The 19,852-nt window shown below is 59.0% G+C and overlaps 7 protein-coding genes across 7 annotated transcripts; 3 read left to right on the top strand and 4 right to left on the bottom strand.

Annotated features, from left to right (window-relative positions):
* Nucleotides 1–1,658: 1,658 nt before the first annotated feature.
* On the bottom strand, nucleotides 1,659–4,285 carry CcaverHIS019_0702440 (uncharacterized protein; the record flags this gene model as incomplete). Its single annotated transcript, XM_060603656.1, has 7 exons — nucleotides 1,659–2,671; nucleotides 2,707–2,861; nucleotides 2,893–3,053; nucleotides 3,085–3,553; nucleotides 3,585–3,655; nucleotides 3,689–3,939; nucleotides 3,976–4,285. The coding sequence occupies 7 exons, from the start codon at nucleotides 4,283–4,285 to the stop codon at nucleotides 1,659–1,661; spliced, it is 2,430 nt and encodes an 809-aa protein (XP_060459928.1).
* Nucleotides 4,286–4,697: 412 nt separating this feature from the next.
* Nucleotides 4,698–6,089, top strand: CcaverHIS019_0702450 (uncharacterized protein; the record flags this gene model as incomplete). Its single annotated transcript, XM_060603657.1, has 3 exons — nucleotides 4,698–5,085; nucleotides 5,120–5,263; nucleotides 5,299–6,089. The coding sequence occupies 3 exons, from the start codon at nucleotides 4,698–4,700 to the stop codon at nucleotides 6,087–6,089; spliced, it is 1,323 nt and encodes a 440-aa protein (XP_060459929.1).
* A 403-nt stretch (nucleotides 6,090–6,492) lies between these two features.
* On the bottom strand, nucleotides 6,493–8,421 carry CcaverHIS019_0702460 (uncharacterized protein; the record flags this gene model as incomplete). Its single annotated transcript, XM_060603658.1, has 2 exons — nucleotides 6,493–7,905; nucleotides 8,182–8,421. The coding sequence occupies 2 exons, from the start codon at nucleotides 8,419–8,421 to the stop codon at nucleotides 6,493–6,495; spliced, it is 1,653 nt and encodes a 550-aa protein (XP_060459930.1).
* A 564-nt stretch (nucleotides 8,422–8,985) lies between these two features.
* CcaverHIS019_0702470 (uncharacterized protein) lies at nucleotides 8,986–10,134 on the bottom strand (the record flags this gene model as incomplete). The annotated part of the gene is made up of 6 exons (XM_060603659.1): nucleotides 8,986–9,218; nucleotides 9,341–9,581; nucleotides 9,621–9,734; nucleotides 9,810–9,832; nucleotides 9,868–9,948; nucleotides 9,984–10,134. The coding sequence occupies 6 exons, from the start codon at nucleotides 10,132–10,134 to the stop codon at nucleotides 8,986–8,988; spliced, it is 843 nt and encodes a 280-aa protein (XP_060459931.1).
* A 385-nt stretch (nucleotides 10,135–10,519) lies between these two features.
* Nucleotides 10,520–12,933, top strand: CcaverHIS019_0702480 (uncharacterized protein; the record flags this gene model as incomplete). Its single annotated transcript, XM_060603660.1, has 5 exons — nucleotides 10,520–11,208; nucleotides 11,245–12,399; nucleotides 12,436–12,571; nucleotides 12,603–12,856; nucleotides 12,900–12,933. The coding sequence occupies 5 exons, from the start codon at nucleotides 10,520–10,522 to the stop codon at nucleotides 12,931–12,933; spliced, it is 2,268 nt and encodes a 755-aa protein (XP_060459932.1).
* A 220-nt stretch (nucleotides 12,934–13,153) lies between these two features.
* Nucleotides 13,154–15,815, bottom strand: NDE1 (uncharacterized protein; the record flags this gene model as incomplete). The annotated part of the gene is made up of 6 exons (XM_060603661.1): nucleotides 13,154–14,976; nucleotides 15,021–15,157; nucleotides 15,195–15,343; nucleotides 15,383–15,510; nucleotides 15,578–15,666; nucleotides 15,715–15,815. 6 exons carry the CDS (start codon nucleotides 15,813–15,815, stop codon nucleotides 13,154–13,156), a joined length of 2,427 nt encoding a protein of 808 aa, XP_060459933.1.
* A 599-nt stretch (nucleotides 15,816–16,414) lies between these two features.
* Nucleotides 16,415–19,399, top strand: BRE1 (uncharacterized protein; the record flags this gene model as incomplete). Its single annotated transcript, XM_060603662.1, has 8 exons — nucleotides 16,415–16,735; nucleotides 16,798–16,861; nucleotides 16,912–17,078; nucleotides 17,117–17,524; nucleotides 17,563–18,585; nucleotides 18,623–18,955; nucleotides 19,124–19,203; nucleotides 19,303–19,399. 8 exons carry the CDS (start codon nucleotides 16,415–16,417, stop codon nucleotides 19,397–19,399), a joined length of 2,493 nt encoding a protein of 830 aa, XP_060459934.1.
* Nucleotides 19,400–19,852: the final 453 nt, after the last annotated feature.

Consider the following 19,852-nt stretch of genomic DNA (forward strand, 5'->3'; position numbering starts at 1 on the left):
TGGAATGGAGAATCAAGTTGAGGAATGTTGCGGATGAACCGTTAGATATTTGGATCCATCTATCTACTGTAAACCACACCGTTTGTGTTTCCAAGTAGCTTCAGCTTGTTCCCTTCTTCTCTCAGTTGGGGTTACATGCATTTATTCTTAGCTCTCCTCGGCGAGGTTGTGTTGCGCTTGCTCGTCTCCAGCGTAATACATCCCCCCAGCCTCTACAAACTCAGCAGGAGCCGGCACGTGCGGTCCCGGATAAACGTGCTGCCAAAGCTCGCCCTTTTGCACTGACATCCGCCACTTACTCAATCCAGGACTTGCAGTGTGCGGGGTGGTCTATGCGACCAGGTCCTTCCTTGACAAAGCACATACCGAATAGGAACTGTCAATGCAGACAAAGTGGGTTGCTGAACTCTCCGTCGGGGGCTCATGAGCAACATGAACCGATCACGCCCGTTAACGACTGTGTGAGTGCCGGAGAGAGGATCAATCTCTACCGTCTAACCACCTCACCGGCGCACGACGTATTCACTTTCTTCAGGAAGCTAGGAAGCTACCGTGTTCACACTCGCTCCAGACGCCCAATTGACCATTTAGAAGCCTCAAACCTGTCTCGATGCATAATCTGCCATGTTCCACGGTCGCGGGCGGTCTCAGAATTCCCCCAAAATCACAAAAACATGTCTCCTCACTAGTATATCGGTTAGTATATTCGCCTCTCAGTTGAGAGAGCCTGCGACAAGCACGGCAACACCGCGAAAGAGCAGGGTTCAACTCCCTGGTGGGGAACAGCTATAGCTTTTGGTTGTCTGCGCGTTGCTTTTGGCCCTTTCGGGGTCTTTTGGTGGTCAGAGAATACACGCAGGCGCTTCGTTTACATTATAACACCTGCCAACCTACTCTGATTCCGAGTGTCTGGATAGCCTTTGCCAAGCTGCGGAATCCCAAGTACACCACCCATCACTGACCATTCCTGCAGGCTGTCCGGATGGTGCGCTGAACGTTCAAATGTTGAGTGCCGCTACATTCAATGAATTGAGTTTCAGCTACTTTCAACTAATTCAAATACCTGCTGGTAGAGACGTGACGGCGTAGCTGCTTCGATGATGGGAGGATGAAAATTATCCCCCGTACCCACGTCGCGCACCTGTCTGTTCTATTCACGTCCCCGCCAGCCGGCCACGGGCAACTCAAACCTGTTCCGACCATCCCGAGCACAGCGTGAAGGCGGCCGCTGGCCTAACTGCTGCCAAGTCAATTAATTGAATTGGGCAGCTGTAATTCAGGTCACCTGAATGTAGAAGCTAATTCGGTCTTCGCGGGTACCTGATCAAGAAGACATACTGACGGGGGAGACATACAAGTGTGCAGATACCACTCAGTATCAACGTCAAGAAAAGCGTCAAGAACAAGGTCAAGGACGGGCTTGATCGTAGGGTTCTGGAATGTCTGATAGCCAGTGAAGTTGCTGGACGGCTCGCAATCAAGGTTTACTTGGCGTACTGGCTTGGTTGGGATAGGTGAGCAGTGGTACAGTGCCTGTGCCATTCCATGCCGTCGTTGCAGTCTCTTGGAAGATGAGATTCAACCATGTTCGGACACAGTGTGAGGGCAAGATATGTGTAAAGACCAAACTCGTCACGATCAAAACATCTACACTGCACCTACTCCTCCATCGCCCCCTCCCCTTCCTCTTCCTCGTCCCACTCCTCATCCTCGTTCGCCTCGAGGTCAAGGACGCACAGCTCGTCCCCGCCAGATGTGAGGACCCAGCCGCTCCGCCGTCCTTCAGCTGGATTGAGCGCTAGGCCCCATGCAGCGTCATGGCGCATGACGCCTAGCGTACGGACCCGTGAGAGCATAAGGTCGTGGGCTGGGGCGGACGCAAGGCTGATCATGTCGCCGGTCTGCGTAGGCACCATGGCATCGCGCAGACTCTCCGCCGACACGAGAGCAAACCACCGCTTCGAGCCACGGGCAAGCACGACCGCGACCTCGTCGTCGCCGTAGAACGCGGCGTTCACGACCTCACCGCTAAAGCGGGCGTGTAGGAGAGACTCGCTACGGACCAAGACATGTAGTGTCTTGTCCGAGATAACGAGGGCCCAGAGTTCGTCCCCGATGATGCGCTCATCGACCGTTGGCAGCGCAAAGTCGTTCCCCTGGAGAATGGGTTCGGGGTTGCGGACGCGCGCCGAAGCTGTAATGGCACTGGTCGTCGCCAGGAGAGCGTTGGCCCATGCCCAAGGTTCGCGCAAGGGTTCGCGTTTTTCCGTCGGCGTGGGTGCAGGATCCGGGTGACCATTCTCGCCGACTGTATCGAAAGACTCGTTGGACTCGACGTCGACCCCGTTGGGCTCCAAGTCGAGCTCCTCGTTAGAGGCCGAGTGGTCTGGGACAGGGGCTGGCGCGGTCTCGGACTCGTGCGGGAGAGGCGAGGGCTTTAGCTGCTGATGCAGGCGTGTGAGTGTGGATTTCATGACCTCGTCCAGGCTCTGCACTGCGGGCTGTAGCGCAGGAGGCAGATCCGTGAGCACCGCATTTGACGCGCCAATAACGTGCGGAAAGTGCTTTCTGAACCGGCTGTTGCTAAAACCATTGACCATGTACGACCACACAAGCTTGGTGTCATGGACTGGCAGGCCGGCCTCGTCGTTCGAAACCGCTCTGGCCATCTCTTGAGGTCAGGTGAGCCAGCAAAACATCACTTACCGTAGCGGAGCCATTTGAACCACTCGACACTCGTTTCCCACTCGAGCGCCGCCGCCTGTCGCATGTCCTCACACAGCTCGAACAGCCCTCTCACAAGAGCGAGCGCGCGCTTGACCTCCGAACGGTCCAGGACGACTTCAAACTCGAACCGGCACCTGCTGTCAGCTTGGCTACTTGTCTTCTCACAAAATGGACGCAGCCTGGTCCGCATGATGGCCAAGCGCCCAACCGTTCATCTCCTCCAGCACTAGCAGCACTCGCTCAAGTGCAGGTATCACGCTCTGCGTGAGCACCGTCATGACGGTAATATAGCCCTCCTGGACCGTCGTGTCCCATTTCGCCACAGGCTGGCGTTAGCACAACCACGGCGACGCATACTCGGTTCGTCAGGCGGTTTCCGAGCCATTCAGTAATACCTGGGCTTGAGCGGCGGCACATGAGGAAGCGGTACAGGTCCGCGTGCACGTCTCGCGTAGACACGTTGTGCTGCTGTCCGCAAGATTCGAGTGATTCTCGCCAAACCACAGTCTGCCTCTCGGCATCTCTGTAGGCTGCGGCACAGCTTTCTATCCCCCGGAAGACGGGGTCTAGCAGCCGCGTAATTGTGTCCGCACGCATGGCGACCTCGAGCACCGCAGGAGGCACGTTGCTCGGGGTTCCAGGTGGCAGAAGCATGGTGCCAGTCAGTAACCGTGCAGAAGCACTCGAGCGCTGCACGGGAGCAGACACAACCAACACCGAGGGCGGCGGTTGCGGGGTCGAAGGGAGGAGGGTGGGGGCAGACTCGAGCTTCTCATGCAAGCCCTTCTGCGCCGCAGCCAAAGGTGGGGGAGCAAAGGGGTTGATTCTGAGATCAGGATTGTTCTGACCAAACTCACATGGCGGGTTTTGGCGGCTCGACGCGCTCGATACCAGGTAGAGAGTCTATGATCATGAGCGGTGCACCGGACTGCTGTCAGTGTCAGATGATGGTCCTACGCACCTTGTGGGAAGGCCATTCTTGCTCGCCTCCGACCCACTCCATAGGCCACCATGCAAAGCGTGAGTCTCGTTCGGCTGTTGGCACCCAGTCGGTATCAGTGAGTTGCTCCAGCAGAGCGGCGGGCACCTGTACTGCTTTGACAACATCGCCAGTGTGTACCGAGAGCTGCTCGATCGTGCTCTTGGCTGCACTGACCTCGGCTCGTGGCGGCCAACTTGGCAGCCGCAGAACGATGAGCGAGAGGAAGAGGCCTGTGGTGAGCCATTTAGTCCGTCACCCCAGCCTACCGTCGGGGCTCCACGCCAGTCCGAGAACGCGTCCCGTCACGCGAACCTCCCACACAATCGCACCGCTTAAGCGCCACAACGACACAAGCGTGGAAACGCCCGGCTGATCTTCGTCTGGCTCGCGAACGAGCGCGGCCAGGTCCATTGCAGGATTCGCAGCGCGTGGGTGGAGCAGATGGGGATACTTCAGACTCGATGTCGAGGCGACAGAAAACGAGCGCGCGTCGTCATCCAATGCAGCAGAGCCGTTCTGGGTGGGTGTTGGGTCGGAAGAGCCCGCCGCCGCGTTCGGCGTGACGATCCCACTCATAACGAGAACGATACTCTAACGAGAACGATACTCGAGGGGATATGTAGGTATTCCTAGTGATATATGGAAATAGAGGAGCTTGCGTTGACCAAGAAGAGAGGTGGTGATGGTGGTGAAGAGGGGTGGTCGATGTCGCGACCAAATCGCTGTTGTTGACTTTGGTCATCCAAGGTGGAGGTCGAACAGCATTACAAACGGAACCAATTTCGGTATTGAGGAGGTTAATGCACTTTGTAATGGAAGATGAACCCTCTTCGTTCCCCCCCGTGTTCCTTCATCTTAAACGGGGATAATCAATCAGTTCATCTACGTCTTGCAATCTCTTTCCTCCATCCACTTCAACACTTGTATCCATTCTATTGACCTTATCACCTTAACTCCCTCTTCACATTCTTCCGCGTCAAGCGCCGCAATGGACGACCATGACATGGACTCTCCGCCCGCCAGCCGTGCCAGAGGCCGCATCTCACCCCCTTCCTCTCGCCACGCCAGGGGGCGTCGGGCGGGCGGCCAGGGGAGCTCGGCCGCTCGCGGCTCGTCAAGCCCTCACTACGCCTATTCAGACGACGAGAGCGGCCAAGGCGAGATGGCCGTCGACGATGACATAGACGAGCTACTCTCGCCCGACCCCCGCGCGGCTGACGATCGCGGAGACGATCGCGTTGATGATCGCGTTGATGACGATGATGACGAGGAGGGTGGCGATACCGGCAAGACTGAGGGACAGCGCGAGTGCCTGTGGGAAGGATGCAACGAGATGCTCGAGGACCAGGCAGAGCTTGTCAAGCATGTCCAGGAGGGTGGGTACGGTATCGAGGACAACTCTGACTCCAGCACACATTGGGGCGGGACGGCAGCCATACGCGTGTCTCTGGGCCACATGCTCTCGACTCGGACAGCGGCAGGCTAGCCGGCACGCACTGCTCACGCACATGCGTTCACACACTGGCGAGAAGCCGTATGCTTGTCCTGAGCCTGGTGAGCTCATAGATATAAGGAACAGCTGACACCAGGCTGTGGACGGACGTTTACTCGCTCCGACGCGATGAACAAGCATGTCAAGTCGATCCACGCTCCAGGTGCACGTCCGAGACGGCGTGAGGAGGTGGTGATCGACGCTGAGGAGCCGAAGACTGCGGACCGCGACTTGGCCAAGGACGACGATCTGGCAGAGGTGATTGTACGCCTGCGTTCCCGCGACCGCATCCACTACAAGGCCGAAAACGCGGAAGAAGAGGCCTCGGTGCGGTACATGCGCGAAACGCGGCCTGGAGGGGCACCGGCGCGCAACAGGCGTGGACGCAAGAACGCGGCGTCGGACAGCGACGAGTTTGACGAGGGCGCTGGCAAAAAGTATCCCAACAAGCGCAAGGTTGACGGATACCTGATTGACCAGGGCGACAACGAGGTGCCTCTCATGAGCCGGTCACGGTGGCAGGCGAAATACGTCATGGCCAAGGCCAAGCTCATGCTCGTCGACGAGGAGAACAAGATGCGCCGCGAAGAGCTGCTCTATTGGGAAGAGGAGGAGAAGCGCATGATGGCCCAGTTAGGACTTGGCAGCACGTTCCGTCCCATCCAGATTCCTGATTCGCCTGAGCCCGAGCCGCACCATCGCGAGCCTCGCGAGACCCGAGAGACTCGCACAGAACGCTGGTCGGCGGCCCACCGCCCGCCAGACTCGCGCCGCAGTCGTGGCGGCCACAGCTCGCCTGAGCCACGCAGAAGGACGAGCGGGCGGCGCAGTGCCAAGCACGAGCCTGCGACTCTGGACGATGAGCTGTATGAGGCGGCGATGGGATAATGAAGAGGAGTGAGCATGTAGAGCAGGAGAGCAGTACCAATGTAGCACACAGATGGCAGTGATCCCGAGTGTCTGGCTTGTCTTTGTCTCTCGGTTTGGATTGACTGTCAACTGCCAATCATCTCAAGGCATCGCCGAGATATGTAACAATCCTTCCCTGCCTCGGTGGCCAACATAGCCGATGTTGCGGTTGAGCGAGACAGACAGGGTGACAATGGCACGTGCGTTTGTAGCAAGCGCTTCTTTCCAGGCCTCACCTAACACTGAGCATGTCCAGATGATGGACAATCTCTCTCCAACTTTGCCTAGACTCGGCTCCGACTCTGCCCAGTAAAATCAGTGATACGAATATACAGCATGCATAATGCGACCGGGAACAACAACTACTCTTGTTTGTGCGCGATTAGTGGATCTGGGGCATGGCGACGGCGGCCTCGGCGTGCGAAGCGTCCTCGTGGGGCCAGAGGGCAGTGGTGGTCTTGCGAGTGGTGTAGAAGTCGAGACCAGTCTTGCCGTAGAAGGGAATGTCGCCCATGAACGAGCCCTTGGAGCCCGACCAGTTGAACATGGGGAGGGGAACGGGGATGGCGACGTTGATGCCGATCTGTCCGGGCTCGGCCTGGATCTCAAACTTGCGGCCAGTAGCACCGTTGGTGGTGAAGATGGCGGCACCGTTACCGTACTTGTTGCGGTTGATGATGGCAACAGCCTCGTCGAGGGTCTCGGCTGAGATGATGTTGAGCACAGGGCCGAAGATCTCGTTCTTGTAGGCGCTCATGTTGGTGTCGACCTCGACGACGGTGGGGCCGACAAAGTTGCCGGCGGGGTAGCCGGGAACCTCGACACCACGGCCGTCAAGGAGGATCTTGCCGCCCTCAGTCTCGACCGACGCGATGAGGCCCTCAATGCGCTCCTTGGCCTGGGGGGAGATGACGGGGCCGAGGTCGGCGCCCTGCTCAAAGCCACCCGAGACCTTGAGGCCCTTGGCGCGCTCAATGAGCTCGGGGATCCAAGCACGCGACTCGCCGACAAAGATGGCGACCGAGAGGGCCATGCAGCGCTGGCCGGCGGCGCCGAACGCGGCACCCGCAATAGCGTTGAGGGTGAGGTTCTTGTTGGCGTCGGGCATGACGACACAGTGGTTCTTGGCACCAAGGTTGGCCTGGACACGCTTGCCCTGGACAATGGCACGGTCGTAGATGTGCTTGCCTGCGGCGTCACCACCAACGAACGAGATGGCCTTGATGTCGGGGTGGTCGCAGACACGGTTGACGGTGGGGGCAGTGCCGTGAACGACGTTGAGGACACCGTCGGGGAGGCCGGCCTTGGCGGCGAGCTCAGCAATGATCATGGTGGCTCCGGGGTCACGCTCCGAGGGCTTGACAACAAGGGTGTTGCCGGTGACGGTGGCGAGGGCAGCCGACCAGAGAACGATCATGGCGGGGAAGTTGAAGGGGGTGATGGCGGCAGTGACACCGAGGGGGTGGCGGCGCGAGTAGGTGTCCATGTCGGTGGTGACCTCGAGCTTGTCACCAAGGAGACCCGAGGTGACGGCGGTAGCGGCCTCGACGACCTGGAGACCACGGCCAACGTCGCCCTGGGCGTCGGCAAAGGTCTTGCCCTGCTCGAGAACGATCGACTGGGCAATCTCAGGGGTGTGCTGGCGGATGAGGTTCATCAGCTCGAACATGACGCGCTGGCGGCGCATGATCGAGGTCTGCGACCAGGTCTTGTAGGCCTCGGCAGCGGCACCGACAGCAGCGTTGAACTCGGCCTCGGTGGTCTCGGGAACACGGGTAAGGAGCGTCTGCGAGGACTACATGATTAGCAATGGACCAAGTGGTAAAAGCGGCGAGGGAGCAAAAGGGGGGAGGTTGGGGGATGAAACCGTCCGCCCCGGTGCGAAACGCAATGCCAATGCAAGCAAGCACAGAACACGATCTCGAGACACAGGGCACCGAGTGTGGAGTGTGGAGCAGAGACAATGAAAATAAAAAAAGAGTTCCTAGTGGTGTAATTCCATCCCCCACTTGGACCACTCGGCTCTCGGAGCTCGGCATTGCAGATCGGCTCGCTCAGACAAGAAACTCACGGGGTCGTGGACCTCCACCCACTTGGAGCACGACGACTCAACAAACTCGCCACCAATGTAGTTCTTGGTGTTGCCGCCGAGCGCCGAGGTACCCTTCCACTTGGACGAGACCTCCTCGGCGGCCTTGGCGGCGAGGGGCGAGAGCTGCGACGCGCCGCCGGTCACGGGGTGAGCGGCGGTCGACGCGTAGCCACGAGCGGCGCGGAGGGTGGTGGAGGTGAGACGGACGGAACGAAGCATGCTGTGTTTTTGGAGAAGAGAGGAGAAAGAGAGGGGAGTTGAGAGAGAAAGAGTGAAGTGGCGGCTGACAAGGATCAACTTATGGAGTGCTGGTGGAGGAGACACTTGTCGGCGGCTGGCGTGCCTTCGGCTCGGATCATTAGCCGAGTCACCTGGCGAAATCTCGGCAAAGTTGATATTATCGACCCCCAGATAAATATCACCAGATTAACAGATTACAATCAGATTGTAATGTTCTATTAGAAAATCCATTTCATCCAACCTTTTGAGCCTTGCAAGCCCCGAGCCGGGCTTAGAGGCTTCTACAAACAACCACTTACACAGGCCTGTCACTACCCGCTCCCCCCTCTCTCCCCCATGCCCACCATCGCGGCTCCTACCCCGCACCTGCACCCACTTGATGTCTGAGCGCTGTTCCAGGCTCAGGTGCTCAGGTAAATCAAAACTACTCCTAACTACGACACTCTATACGCCAAAGTCGGTTCCCCACGTGCACCGCCTGAATCCTCCCTAGGCGGCCCCACTGTCGTCTCCGTGTCCTGTCACTGCAGGTCCTATGCTCGCTCACAGCTCGCCTACAGCCGAGATGCCAAGGTCCTGCCACATCTTGGACCGTCCTTTATCCGGGTTTGCGAAATAGGCCTTGGCCGAGGGCTGTTGCACATCGTCGGCCCACGCGCATGCCGCGCTGTGCTTTTCGAGCAGCACTCGGATCGTAGCCCACGAGAAACGAACCATTCCGCGGTACCCGAACACGGGATCGACGTGTTCACGCAGAAAGGCTTGCGTCTTTGGGTCTTTTGTCAGCATCGGCATTCCGACTCGGACACCACAAGCTGATAGGCGGAGTGGGGGCCTGCGTCGTCGTATGTCGTATCGATCACGTTGGCGGACCAGCTACCTCGTCCGCGGGACTCACCCGATGGATATCCGCTTCCGCGGATCACCAACTCTCCCTCCCTGGTGGCCAATGGTGGTCCCTCTGGATCAGTCCAGTGTTCAATATACCGGTCGCGAGTGACTTTTGCAATGATCGAAGCCGCGCCAACAATCTTGAACAAACTGTCGGCCTTGGGACACACCAGAAATTTGATTGTCGGGAACGCAGCGCTCAATCGGTCCTGCCAGATCTGGCTAGGGCCGAGCGCGTCAACAAAGCACTGTGATCAGCAGAGAATCATAGAAAGAAGGCTAGTCACCTCGCGGATGTTCAGACCGCGGTCGAGAGCATCACGGATGAGGCCCATCGTCGCATCCTGCGCTTGCTGGTTCAAGTTGATCGGCACGCGGCGCAGCATATTGGCCGAGATTGCCTGTGGAGACAGCGTTGCGGACGAGTAACACAGCGGCACGTTGGCGTCAAACGACTCCCACAGAGCTTGCCGTACCTCGGCGGACAGTGCCTTGGAGTCTGGCGTTAGCTTGGACCCAACAGGATTGACTCACCATCGAAACCGAGGTCCTCAAGCGTCGGCTTGAATGCAACTGGACAGTATGCCGCCGCGTAGACCATGGGACCCAGCACCGCTGCTGTCAGTTTCTCAAGGGGAATGTCAACTCACGCCCTCGCCCTGCCTCGTCAATGCCCATAATCCATCCTTCCTTGTTCTGTTCCGACGACTGGTCAAAGTCGTCGGGCAGCACCGAGTGGAAGGTGTAAGAGTCGAGGAGCGACGGAATCGGGTCGAGGTTGACGGGGTCTACTGGTGACATGGTGTGCGTTCTGGTGGTGGTGATGAGTGGATAGCTTGTCGTGTCGCCGTCGCTTGTGTCAGGAGGAGGTCTTGTTGATTTTGGACGCGACGCGTTTGTAATGTGGAGGCTTCAGCCACGTGGCTATCATCACACGTAACCCACCCACTTGTCAGGTCTCCCACGGGTGACGTCAGATTGGTGGTTGTTACGCGACGCGCTTGATCTTGTATTGGTGATCTTGCCTCCTTTCCGAAAGATCAACGTCATCAACATTGGCCGTTAACATGTCGCTCAAGTAGGAGGAGAGTCTCTTCTCTGGCCTCAGACGGCAGGTCGAGCAGACGAGAGAGAAGCACAAGGAGCAGGTGAGCTCTTTTACTTTACCTCCCAGAGCTCACCCCAGATGTCCAGCCTCGAGGAAGACAAGGAGAGGCTGCAGGCCGAGTTGGCCGCGTTGAAACGCGAGGCATCTGAGACGCGTGTAGCGAATGCGACTGCCCTCGAGGAGCAACAGCGCACATTAGCTGCCACGGCGCGACTGCAGGCCGATCTGGAAGCGCTGCAAGTAGCGTACAGTGGAGCTGTGGACGACCAGGAGCACTTCCAGGCCGGCGAGGCGATGGCTGCTGACGAGGCGCAACAACTTGGTCCGCTTCGGCGCGCGTTATGCTTCAAGGACGAGCGTATTCACGAGCTCGAGGAGGAGGTGCGCCGGGCCAATGATTCGGCGGCGGCCCAAGTCGAGATGGAGCAAGTCGTTTCTGCAGGCCTGCGCGAGCGGATTGGCCGTCTCGAGCGCCGACTTCGCGACAAGAGCAGCGAGGATCGTGCGCGAACCGCGAGTGCCGAAAGCGAGCACGAGCTCGCGGTTATGCGGGAGCAGCTGGAGCGGGCGAGGAGAGAGAGCCAGGACGCGCGCGATGCCCTCTCCAAGGAAGTAAGGACCAGTACGCGCGAGCGCCGACGTGTCGAAACGGCAGAGGATGCACTACGTGATGCGCGCGAGGAGGCGCGTCACATCCGCGAGGCGGTGGATGAGCGTGACGGGCTGCGGTTGAAGATTGCAGTCCTCGAGCAGGAAGGGAACAAGACGTGAGATCATCTTGGTTTGTTCTGAACTCATTCCAGGCCCAGCGCACTACAGCCCGTGTCCCCGAATACTCTAAAGGACGCCGCTCCGGGCGGTGTACCGTCGCCGTCGAAGCAGAATATCCGCCTCCAGCGCGAGCTCGCCCACATCCAGTCCCAACATGCGGCGCTCAAGGCGGCTCACGACAAGCTGCGCGTCGAGTACACCCACCTCTCTGCCAAGCGTGACAAGGACCGTCAACATTTCAAAGACTTCCACGCAGTGTACATGGCCCGCAAGGAGGCAAAACGTAAGCGGCGCGAGACTGGGGCCGTATTGCCTAGCGAACTGTCGGAGGCGGGTGCCACGCCACCAGGCCCGTCGTCTCACCAAAGCTCGGCGCTCGGCAAGAGCTCGCCTGCAATTCAGGCTGGTGATGCTGGAGATGACGAGGTCGAACCCCCAGCCAAGCGGGTACGACCTAGCCCGCCTCACGGACTCGAGAAGAAAGCCACAGAACTGGCTTTAGATGCTCCACCGCCAGCGGTACGGCGTTCAAGGTCAGAATCGCCGGCGCCAGACCCAGCCTCTCCGCCGGTACCGTCGCTACCCGGCCCACGGCCTGAGGGACCAGAACCACTCCTGGCCGTCGCTCCCACCAAGCCTCGCGTTTCATCCACCACCGCACAAGCGTCGACACCAGTCATCTCCAGAACGACACACGCCTCTACACCAGCACGACCTGGCGCGGCCATGTCCACCCCAAATGCTAGGCCAGGTCCTTCCATGTCGACCCCAACCCTCTCTACTAGAACGCCGACAGGTTTAACGCGCCAAGCGTCGCGCGTCACCCCATGGCTTGGAGGCAAGGTCAGTCAACCGCGCGCCTCGACCTCGTCTCGCAAGCCCGCTCGCCGCGACTCGTTTGGGAGCGACGACGAAGCCCCAAGCCCTGCGCCTTCGCGCCATCCGCTAGTCCGCGACAGGACAGGCACAAGTACCATGCTGCGCAAGACGTTGCAGCGCTCGGCCCAGGGCACGGGGAAAGTCGAATCGCCAAGTACCGACTCGCTCTCCAAGCTCGACTTTGAGGGTCTGAATGCCGCCGAGCGGGCGGCGGAACGTAAACGCCTGGCGTCCTTGTCAGCTGCTGAGCGGAGGCAAGTCTATGCGCCATATAAGGGTAATGGCCGATATGTCGCGCCTGACGATGTGTGAGTTATTATACTATAATGCGGAGCTGACGGCAGGAAGAAGACATTTGCGGACGAATTCGAGATTAACCCTGCACGGAATGAAGGTGTCACGCATCAGTACGATGCGGTTGTGCGGAACCGCGACGCGCGCAAGCAGATGCATGGCGGCGACTGCGAGTGTTGTCGTGATGTGAGGGTATTTTGGGGTTTGCTGACGAAAGTACTATGACGCAGTGGGCGATATACCCATCTTCCATGGAGCGCCAGCGTGGCGTGATGACCCGGCCGAGAGAGCCGTCGATATTGAGGACCACCAGAACCGCGTATCTCGGCATCGCGAGGTGTGGCGCCGCCCGCCGACGCCGCCGGATTACTGGAAGATTGCGTTTCCCACAACGCAAGAGGTCGAGAGTGTCAACCGCCGCGCTGACGAGATGACGGCCGCGCGAGAGGCCGAGGTACGCCGCGAGGCTGCGTGAGTTGCTAGAAGCCTGTTGCCAACTGACAACTGACAACAGACACAAGGACAGTAAGTGGCGCAAGCGAGTGTAGCAACAGGCCCTGTTTGTACATGTACAGTAGTCTCAAACCCATGTCATGTAATGAGAGTACAACGTAGGCTACTAACCTTTGAGGGCACACCACACGACATTCTTCTGCATCATGTTGGGCCGTAGGTGGACCCTGGCTAGAGTGCGCGACGAGGTGGTCTCTGGCGCTGAGAGCGCAGCATGGGAGCGCGCAGCGGATGTGTGCATAGCGGCGCATATCGCTAACCCCGGCGCAGGTGGTGGCTCGGGATGCGCGGCATGGGCGGCGGCGGCGTGTCCATGAAGGGCACGGAGGTCGGCCGCGCGCCGACGGGCGTCTTCGGTCCGGGGATGCTCGACGGCCGTGCACCCGCGTCGTTGACGCCGACGCTCGAGCGCCTCGGCGGGCGACGCATCGCCTTGGTGCCAGGGGCTGGCATCGACGCGTGCGCGCCTCTCGTCCCGATGCTCACGTTGCTCGTGTTGCTACGGGTCGACGCAGCGCTGAGGCTGGACTGAGCGCTCGCGGCGCTTATCCCGCTAGCCGCACTGACGCCGCTCGCTACCGACGTCGTCGATGCGGACTGCGCCATCTGGAGCCCGCCCATTCCAGGGGCTGGGCCACGGCCAAGCGGGCGGGGCCCGGTGCTCTGCGTTCCCCGGGATACGACTCGCTCGCCGCGCTCGTCGACGCTGCCTATCCGCGAGCGCGGGCGCATCATGTCCGAGCGCGACACGATGCGCATCTCGGTGCGTGACGACGGCCGCATATCCGAACGCGATGCTGGCCGCATATCCGAACGCGATGCTGGCCGTATGTCCAAGCTGGAAGGTGGACGCATGCTCGACCGGGAGAGGGCGCGGAGGTCGGCCGAAACGTTGCGCGAGTGGTCTGCGCGTGACGAGCGTCCCGAGATCGACTGACCGAAGGACACGAGCGAGTCCGTCGGACTCAAGATCTGGGAGCCTATCGAGGCTCTCCGCGAGGGCTCGGGAATAAAACTCGGACTAATGGCTCCACTCCGGCTCGACGACCTCGTGTGCGCCTGTGTCTGCGACGACATGAGTGGAACGCCAGCGCGAACTGACTGCGAGAGCGAGCTCCTGCCTGCCAGTGGCCCGTTTAGGCCTGTAGAGAGGGAGAGTTGCTGACGACCAGAAGCGCGGTGCGACTTGTGCAAGGTCCGCGCGGAGGCCGCCGGTGTGTGGCCAGGTGAACCACGGTGGCTCCGACCGAGTTGTGGAGCGAGTGGAGATGGTATTCCCGGGCGCTTGGGAAGCATGTTGGCCCCAACACCGCGTGTGGGCTCGAGCGGCGATGAAGGGTCATGCTTCCGATGCGGGCCTGGATGGGCCGGTGGAGTGTCCTCGGGGTCCGATAGCATAACCCACGACGGAGAGAGAACGCTCGCGTTGCCGCCAGTTGGGGTGACATTTGCACCAGGTGGTGGCTTGGATAATGCCGCCACCCTGGTGTGTTGCGCATTAGTTGCAGGGACAGTCGATACAGTAGTCGAGCTTGGGAGGGTACTCTTGCGTGGCGGTATGACACTCCGTTTCGGCATGCGGGCACCCAAGCGGTCGTCGGTTGCCTTGAGACGTGTTTGAATGTCCTGGAGCAAGCGCAGGCCCTTTGTCTTGGTCGTTTGACCACTGAGATTGGCCGTGGTAAACGTCCGGCGCATGGGCGCAGCTTCGTTTGGTGCGAGATTCCGCGTCGTCGTACTCCTTGTGAGAGCTGGGATTCCAGACGGGGACGGCGCCGGAAGCGTCCTTCTCACGTTCGGGGATGCTAAGACGGGGGTTGTCGTGCTGCGCGGGATGCGAGGCGATTGTCTCACGGTCCGCGGTGTCACAGTCGGGCTGCGATCGGTTCGGCCGGTCGCTGTCGCGGACGGTGACGACCTGTGTGTTGCAGCAGAGCCGTCCGTGAGCGTGGGAGAAGGAGCGTCGGAGCGCGTGTACATGTCCATCATGGGCGACATCGGCGCGTCCGAGGAAGGTGGTGTAGGAACCACGGCTCTTGCCAAGCGGTCGCGCAGGATGGCAATCTCGTTGTTGGCATCTGCGACAGTCAGCCAAGCCTTCTTCCGCAGCAGCAAGACTCACCGCGCACGTCATCTTTGAGACGCTGACACTCCTCGTCGAGCTCCTGCTTGGCGATGACCTCTTGCTCAAGCAACGTCTTCTCCTCGATAGAGCGATTGTACTTGATCTCCATATCGAGCAGTGACGAATGTGTTACACTGCTGTCAGCTCGACTACACCCCGCGCAAGGCTCACCGATGCATGCTCTCGAGCTCATCGTTGCCCATCTCCAAGTCGCGAATTGCGACGAGTGTCTTGTCACGCTCGGAGCGCAAGTTGTCCATCTCGAGTTGCATGGTACTGACAGTGGACGAGTGCTGCTTCTGGAGAGCAATGAATTTGTTCTGGGTGTGAGCACATATTCCCGCGCATCGCCATCGTACCTTCCATTCGTCCTTGTCTGTCTCGAGGCGTTGGATGCGCTCTTGGAGGTCTGCATGCTTTGCCTCTGTTGCCTCTAGTTCCTTTTCGAGTTCTTGCTCGAGTTCTCGTGATGAGAGTTGAAACTCGTCTTTGGTGGCGTCAGCATGAATGGTTCGATCGATCGAGTGTTTCATGGCCCGAGAGCGACGACATACCGAGCTCGGCGCGCGTTTCGTTGAGCAAGTCTACGGCAACGCGATACTTGTCGCGGTAGTACGAAGCTTCCTCCTTTGGAGAGTCGAAGCTGTTCGTGTGAGTAATATGGAAAGCGATTAGAGTGGAGGGGACGCACGCAATGTCATCGTCGTCGTCTACTTTGAAGGGAGATGGGGAGGAGAGGTTGAAGCCGTTTGAGGTTGCAGAGTGAGGTGGGGTGCCGTACAAGGCCGACATGGCCGTTGCCGGGGGAAAGAAGAGGGGGAGAGGAGCGTCAATATAGAGAGAGCGTCAGAGGATGAAGTTTGATTGAATAGAGGAGGAGGATGATGATGATGATGATGGACGATGAGAGCTTGATTGCGAGCATGCCTTCCTTGCTTGTTGACGCGTTGACCTTGCACCGTACGGTGCAAGGGAACCCATCCTACCCTCAGACCTTCAGGGTCCCCAAGAGGTTGAATCCAAAGTTGGGTGGCGAACTTGCTGCGCCACACGACTAAAAATGCCGCGGCGAATTGACCTATTCTGGTTGTGGACATAGGGAGGGAGGACTTAGCCGCTGGGAGGATTGAGGAGGGGTTGGGTGGATGCTGGGCGGGGCTTTGGGCCGGGCCAAAGAGGTAAGCAGGTAGGCAAAGTGGTCGTCTCCTCTCCTCTCCTTGCTTGTCATTCAACTTGGATCCTCTGTTACTCATCCATTTCCATCCTCCATCCTCCATCCCCCATCCTCCCTTTCTTCTCTCCATTCTCTTCCCCTCGACTCTCTATCACCTCCCACCATTCGTATCAACACCAAAAGATAGAGATCCCCTCATCCTCCACCACTTGCGAGCATGAACGCAGACCTGAAGCGAGTGCGCGACAGTTCACTCGACGCTCCTTCCTCATCCAAGCGACGAGCAATCGGTTCAGGCTCCAGCCCAGGCCACTCACCCTCCTCTTCACATCTCGGCAAAGATTACGAACATGAGGAGGAAGACGACCTCGAAGACTGGATGCGTGTCGTAGAAACCCATCGCAAGGAAGCCCTCTTCCGACAGATGCTCGAGTACCGCCGCACATCTCAAAGGGAAGCTGCGCGCGCAAAGGCACTTGAGTCTCAAAGACGCAACCTCGAGGCTTGCTTCCGCTCCGTAGAGGCCTGCTGGGCACAGGTGCGTACTGCTGGCCGTCGAGCGACGGTGCGCGAACCAAGGTGTGTGCTGACGGGGCGCAGCTCGTCTCGTCCTTGCGAGATCGCGCAGGGAACCTTCCTGTGCCAGACGAATCTTTGTTCGACAGTACGTATCTCAGAGCTGCCGCTGGAGGAAGCATGCGCTGACAAGCCCAGACTCTTTCGATCCAACATTGGAACAAGACGCGGTGGATGACCTTGTCAAGTCTCGACTAGAGGCAACTCTTCGCCTGGTTGCAGTCTTTGCCGACTCTGCTGCAGGCAAACACACGTCTGACCTTGGCGGTGATCTGCGCCAACGATTCGACTCATTGCAACTACAGGTGAGCTAGACCAACTGTCGCTCATGGCTGACGAACAGTCTACCAAGCTGCAAACAGACTTGACTCAAGCTCGGTCACAACTGGATGAGACTCGCCAATCCCGAGACGATACTCTGCGAGACCTCCAACGTACCGAGAAGAGGTTAGACAAACAGAGGATGGACATGGACAAGGAGCGAGCCGCATGGAAGACCCAGCGCGAGTCTTCCTCCGCTGCTTCAGCCAAGCCGATGGCAAATGGGTCCGGACACTCGACGCCCAATGCCCGCGCATCCGAGGCACCAGAAGCGAAACCTGTGGTGGTTGGCAGCGTTCCAATGCCTGACGAGACGGAGCAGCGCTGTGCGGAACTCGACGCGCTTGTAAAGTCCCGGCTGCAGCAACTCGAGACCTTGAGGGCAGAACACACGACTCTGACCCAACAGGTAGACAAGCTGAAAGTCCAGGTGGGTCGCCTGTCGGCGGACGTTTCAACTGACAACAGGCCCACAACCCCTCTGAAGAGGTGTTGCGTCAATCACCCTTCTTCCAGGTCTATCTGCAACGGTTGGCGACGTCGACTGCGGGCGCCGAGGCATTGCAACAACGGTTCGAGCAGGCTGAACAGAAGCTCGACCAACTGCGAGACAGCAACCTCGATTTCCGAGAGGCGGTCATTGCAGAGGCGCGCGCCGAAGTCGAGGCGCTTCGGGAGAAGATGGGCCAGAAGGACGTCGACCTTGCCCGCCTGCGCGGTCAGCGCGACGAACTAAACGCTGAGTTGACTGAGCGGAGAGTTCGCGACACGGACAAGATGCGCTTCGCCGACGAGATGGAGCAGCTCTGTTCGAAGCGTGAGGAGCGCATCAACTTCCTCTGCTCCGAGGTCCGACGACTCAAGGGCAAGCTCGCGGCGAAGGACGGAGCCGAGGGATACCTTGCCTTCCTCAAGGACGGGCCTGTGGATGGCGACTACATCAAGGCTCTCGAGAAGCAACTGCAAGCAGCCAAGGACCAGGTATCGAGCCTCACCGATCAGCTCAAGAACGCGGCCGAAGGAGACGCTGCGGCCGCAGCCTCCGAGACTGCGGTTCGTAGCGAGTTGGAAGCTGCGCGCCGGCGCCTCGCTGAGTACGAGAGGATCCTTGGCCCCAGCGCGTCGCCAGACGTCAAGAGTTTGACAGAGCGTCTCCAGCAAGACGCGGACGTGCGCAAGAAACTCGAGCTGCAGCTGGCTGAGGCTGAGGAAGCCACCAACGCGCTGTACCAGGAGCTCGAGGGGGTCAACAAGCTGTGGGAGGAGCTCGACCAGACGTTAAAGACCAAGGTGTTCGAGCTCAAGGATGGCGAACTCCGGATGCAGCGCCTGAGCACGGAGAAGGCCAAGGCGGACAACAAGTACTTCACGGCGATGCGCAACAAGGAGGGCGTGGAGGGAGAGCTTAGAGCCGCACAGCGTACTGTCGGCAAGCAGCTCAAGTTGATTGAGCGAGCGAAGGACGTGGAGAAGAGCCAGGGCACGCAGATTGTGAGTGCAGAGTGTGAGAGCGGCAGCTGACAACAAGGCTCAGCAGGAGAAGACACTTACCTCGCTCAAGAACACGTTACTCGAGCTCCAGACGCAACTGGCAACTGCCGCGTCTGGCAAGAAGCAGTTCGAGCTGCGCTTGCAGGCGACCCAGACAACACTTGGCGAGGCGCAGCAAATCGCGCAGACACGTGTGGCGGAGGCGGCGGCAGACAAGAGTGCACGTGCCAAGGCGGTAGACGAGCTACAGCAAGTCAAATCGGCGCACCAGAAGCTCAAGGAACGGCACGAGCAACTGACCTCCACCGCCAACGTCCAGGGCGGGTCTGCGGCGGATGTCGCAGTGAGAGAGGAGCGAGCGAAGCTGCTGGTGAGTGGACAGCAAGCGAATGCGCAAGATTGCGCAACGGGTGGCCAGTGCACCATTAGCCAGTAGGACAAGCTCTTAGGAGGTTCGGCCGACTTGCTTGGCGTATCTTGTACTCACCTCGCTTAGCCGATGGCTGTGCTGGGCGCTTGGACGGTGTGCTGATGACAGAAACTTCTTCGGTGCTCGTGCTGCGAACTCAACTTCAAGCAGCAAGTCATCACCAAGTGCATGCACACGTTCTGCAAGGAGTGAGTTTAAAGACGACCATGCCCCAGGGACTTTGGTGTGGTGGTTTTGCGGCAACTGCCGGCGGCAAGTGTGAAAATCTGTCCCTGACACGTGAACAGATGTTTAGACAAGCGAATCGAAACACGACAACGCAAGTGCCCTGCATGTGGTATCGTGTTTTCAAAGGAGGATTGCAAGACGCTCTACTGGCAGTAGATTACGCCTTGGGTCGACCCTTGATTAGCGTCATTGCGGCTTGTGTGAGCTTACGTGAGCCGCCGAGGCCATTAAATCTGCGAGCGGAATTTGGCGTCCGACACGGGTATACTTGCAACCTAGTGTGCGCCGTGTCAAGTCGAGTTGATGATGTTGTCATTGTTGCTGAGGGGCGAGGGCGAGGGTGAGAGTGAGAGTGAGATGGAGGTTGAGGGATTGAGGGTTAGTTGAAAGTGTTAGAAGGCCAATGAGAAGAAGAAGATTGATGATTAGTTAGTGTCTGTACGAGTAGGATTCCCCGCTCTCATATATTCTTATCATGAAGAGTACCCTAAGTATTGTGTATTGTGTATTGTGTACCACATGTGATGGTGAAGCAAGGACAGACGGAGAGAGAGTGTGTGTGTGTGAAGCTGTTGTATCATTTGCCCAGCGGCGGGCGGGCGGCCGGTA

This window comes from Cutaneotrichosporon cavernicola (assembly GCF_030864355.1).
Source record: "Cutaneotrichosporon cavernicola HIS019 DNA, chromosome: 7b".
Classification (NCBI taxonomy): Eukaryota; Fungi; Basidiomycota; class Tremellomycetes; order Trichosporonales; family Trichosporonaceae; genus Cutaneotrichosporon; species Cutaneotrichosporon cavernicola.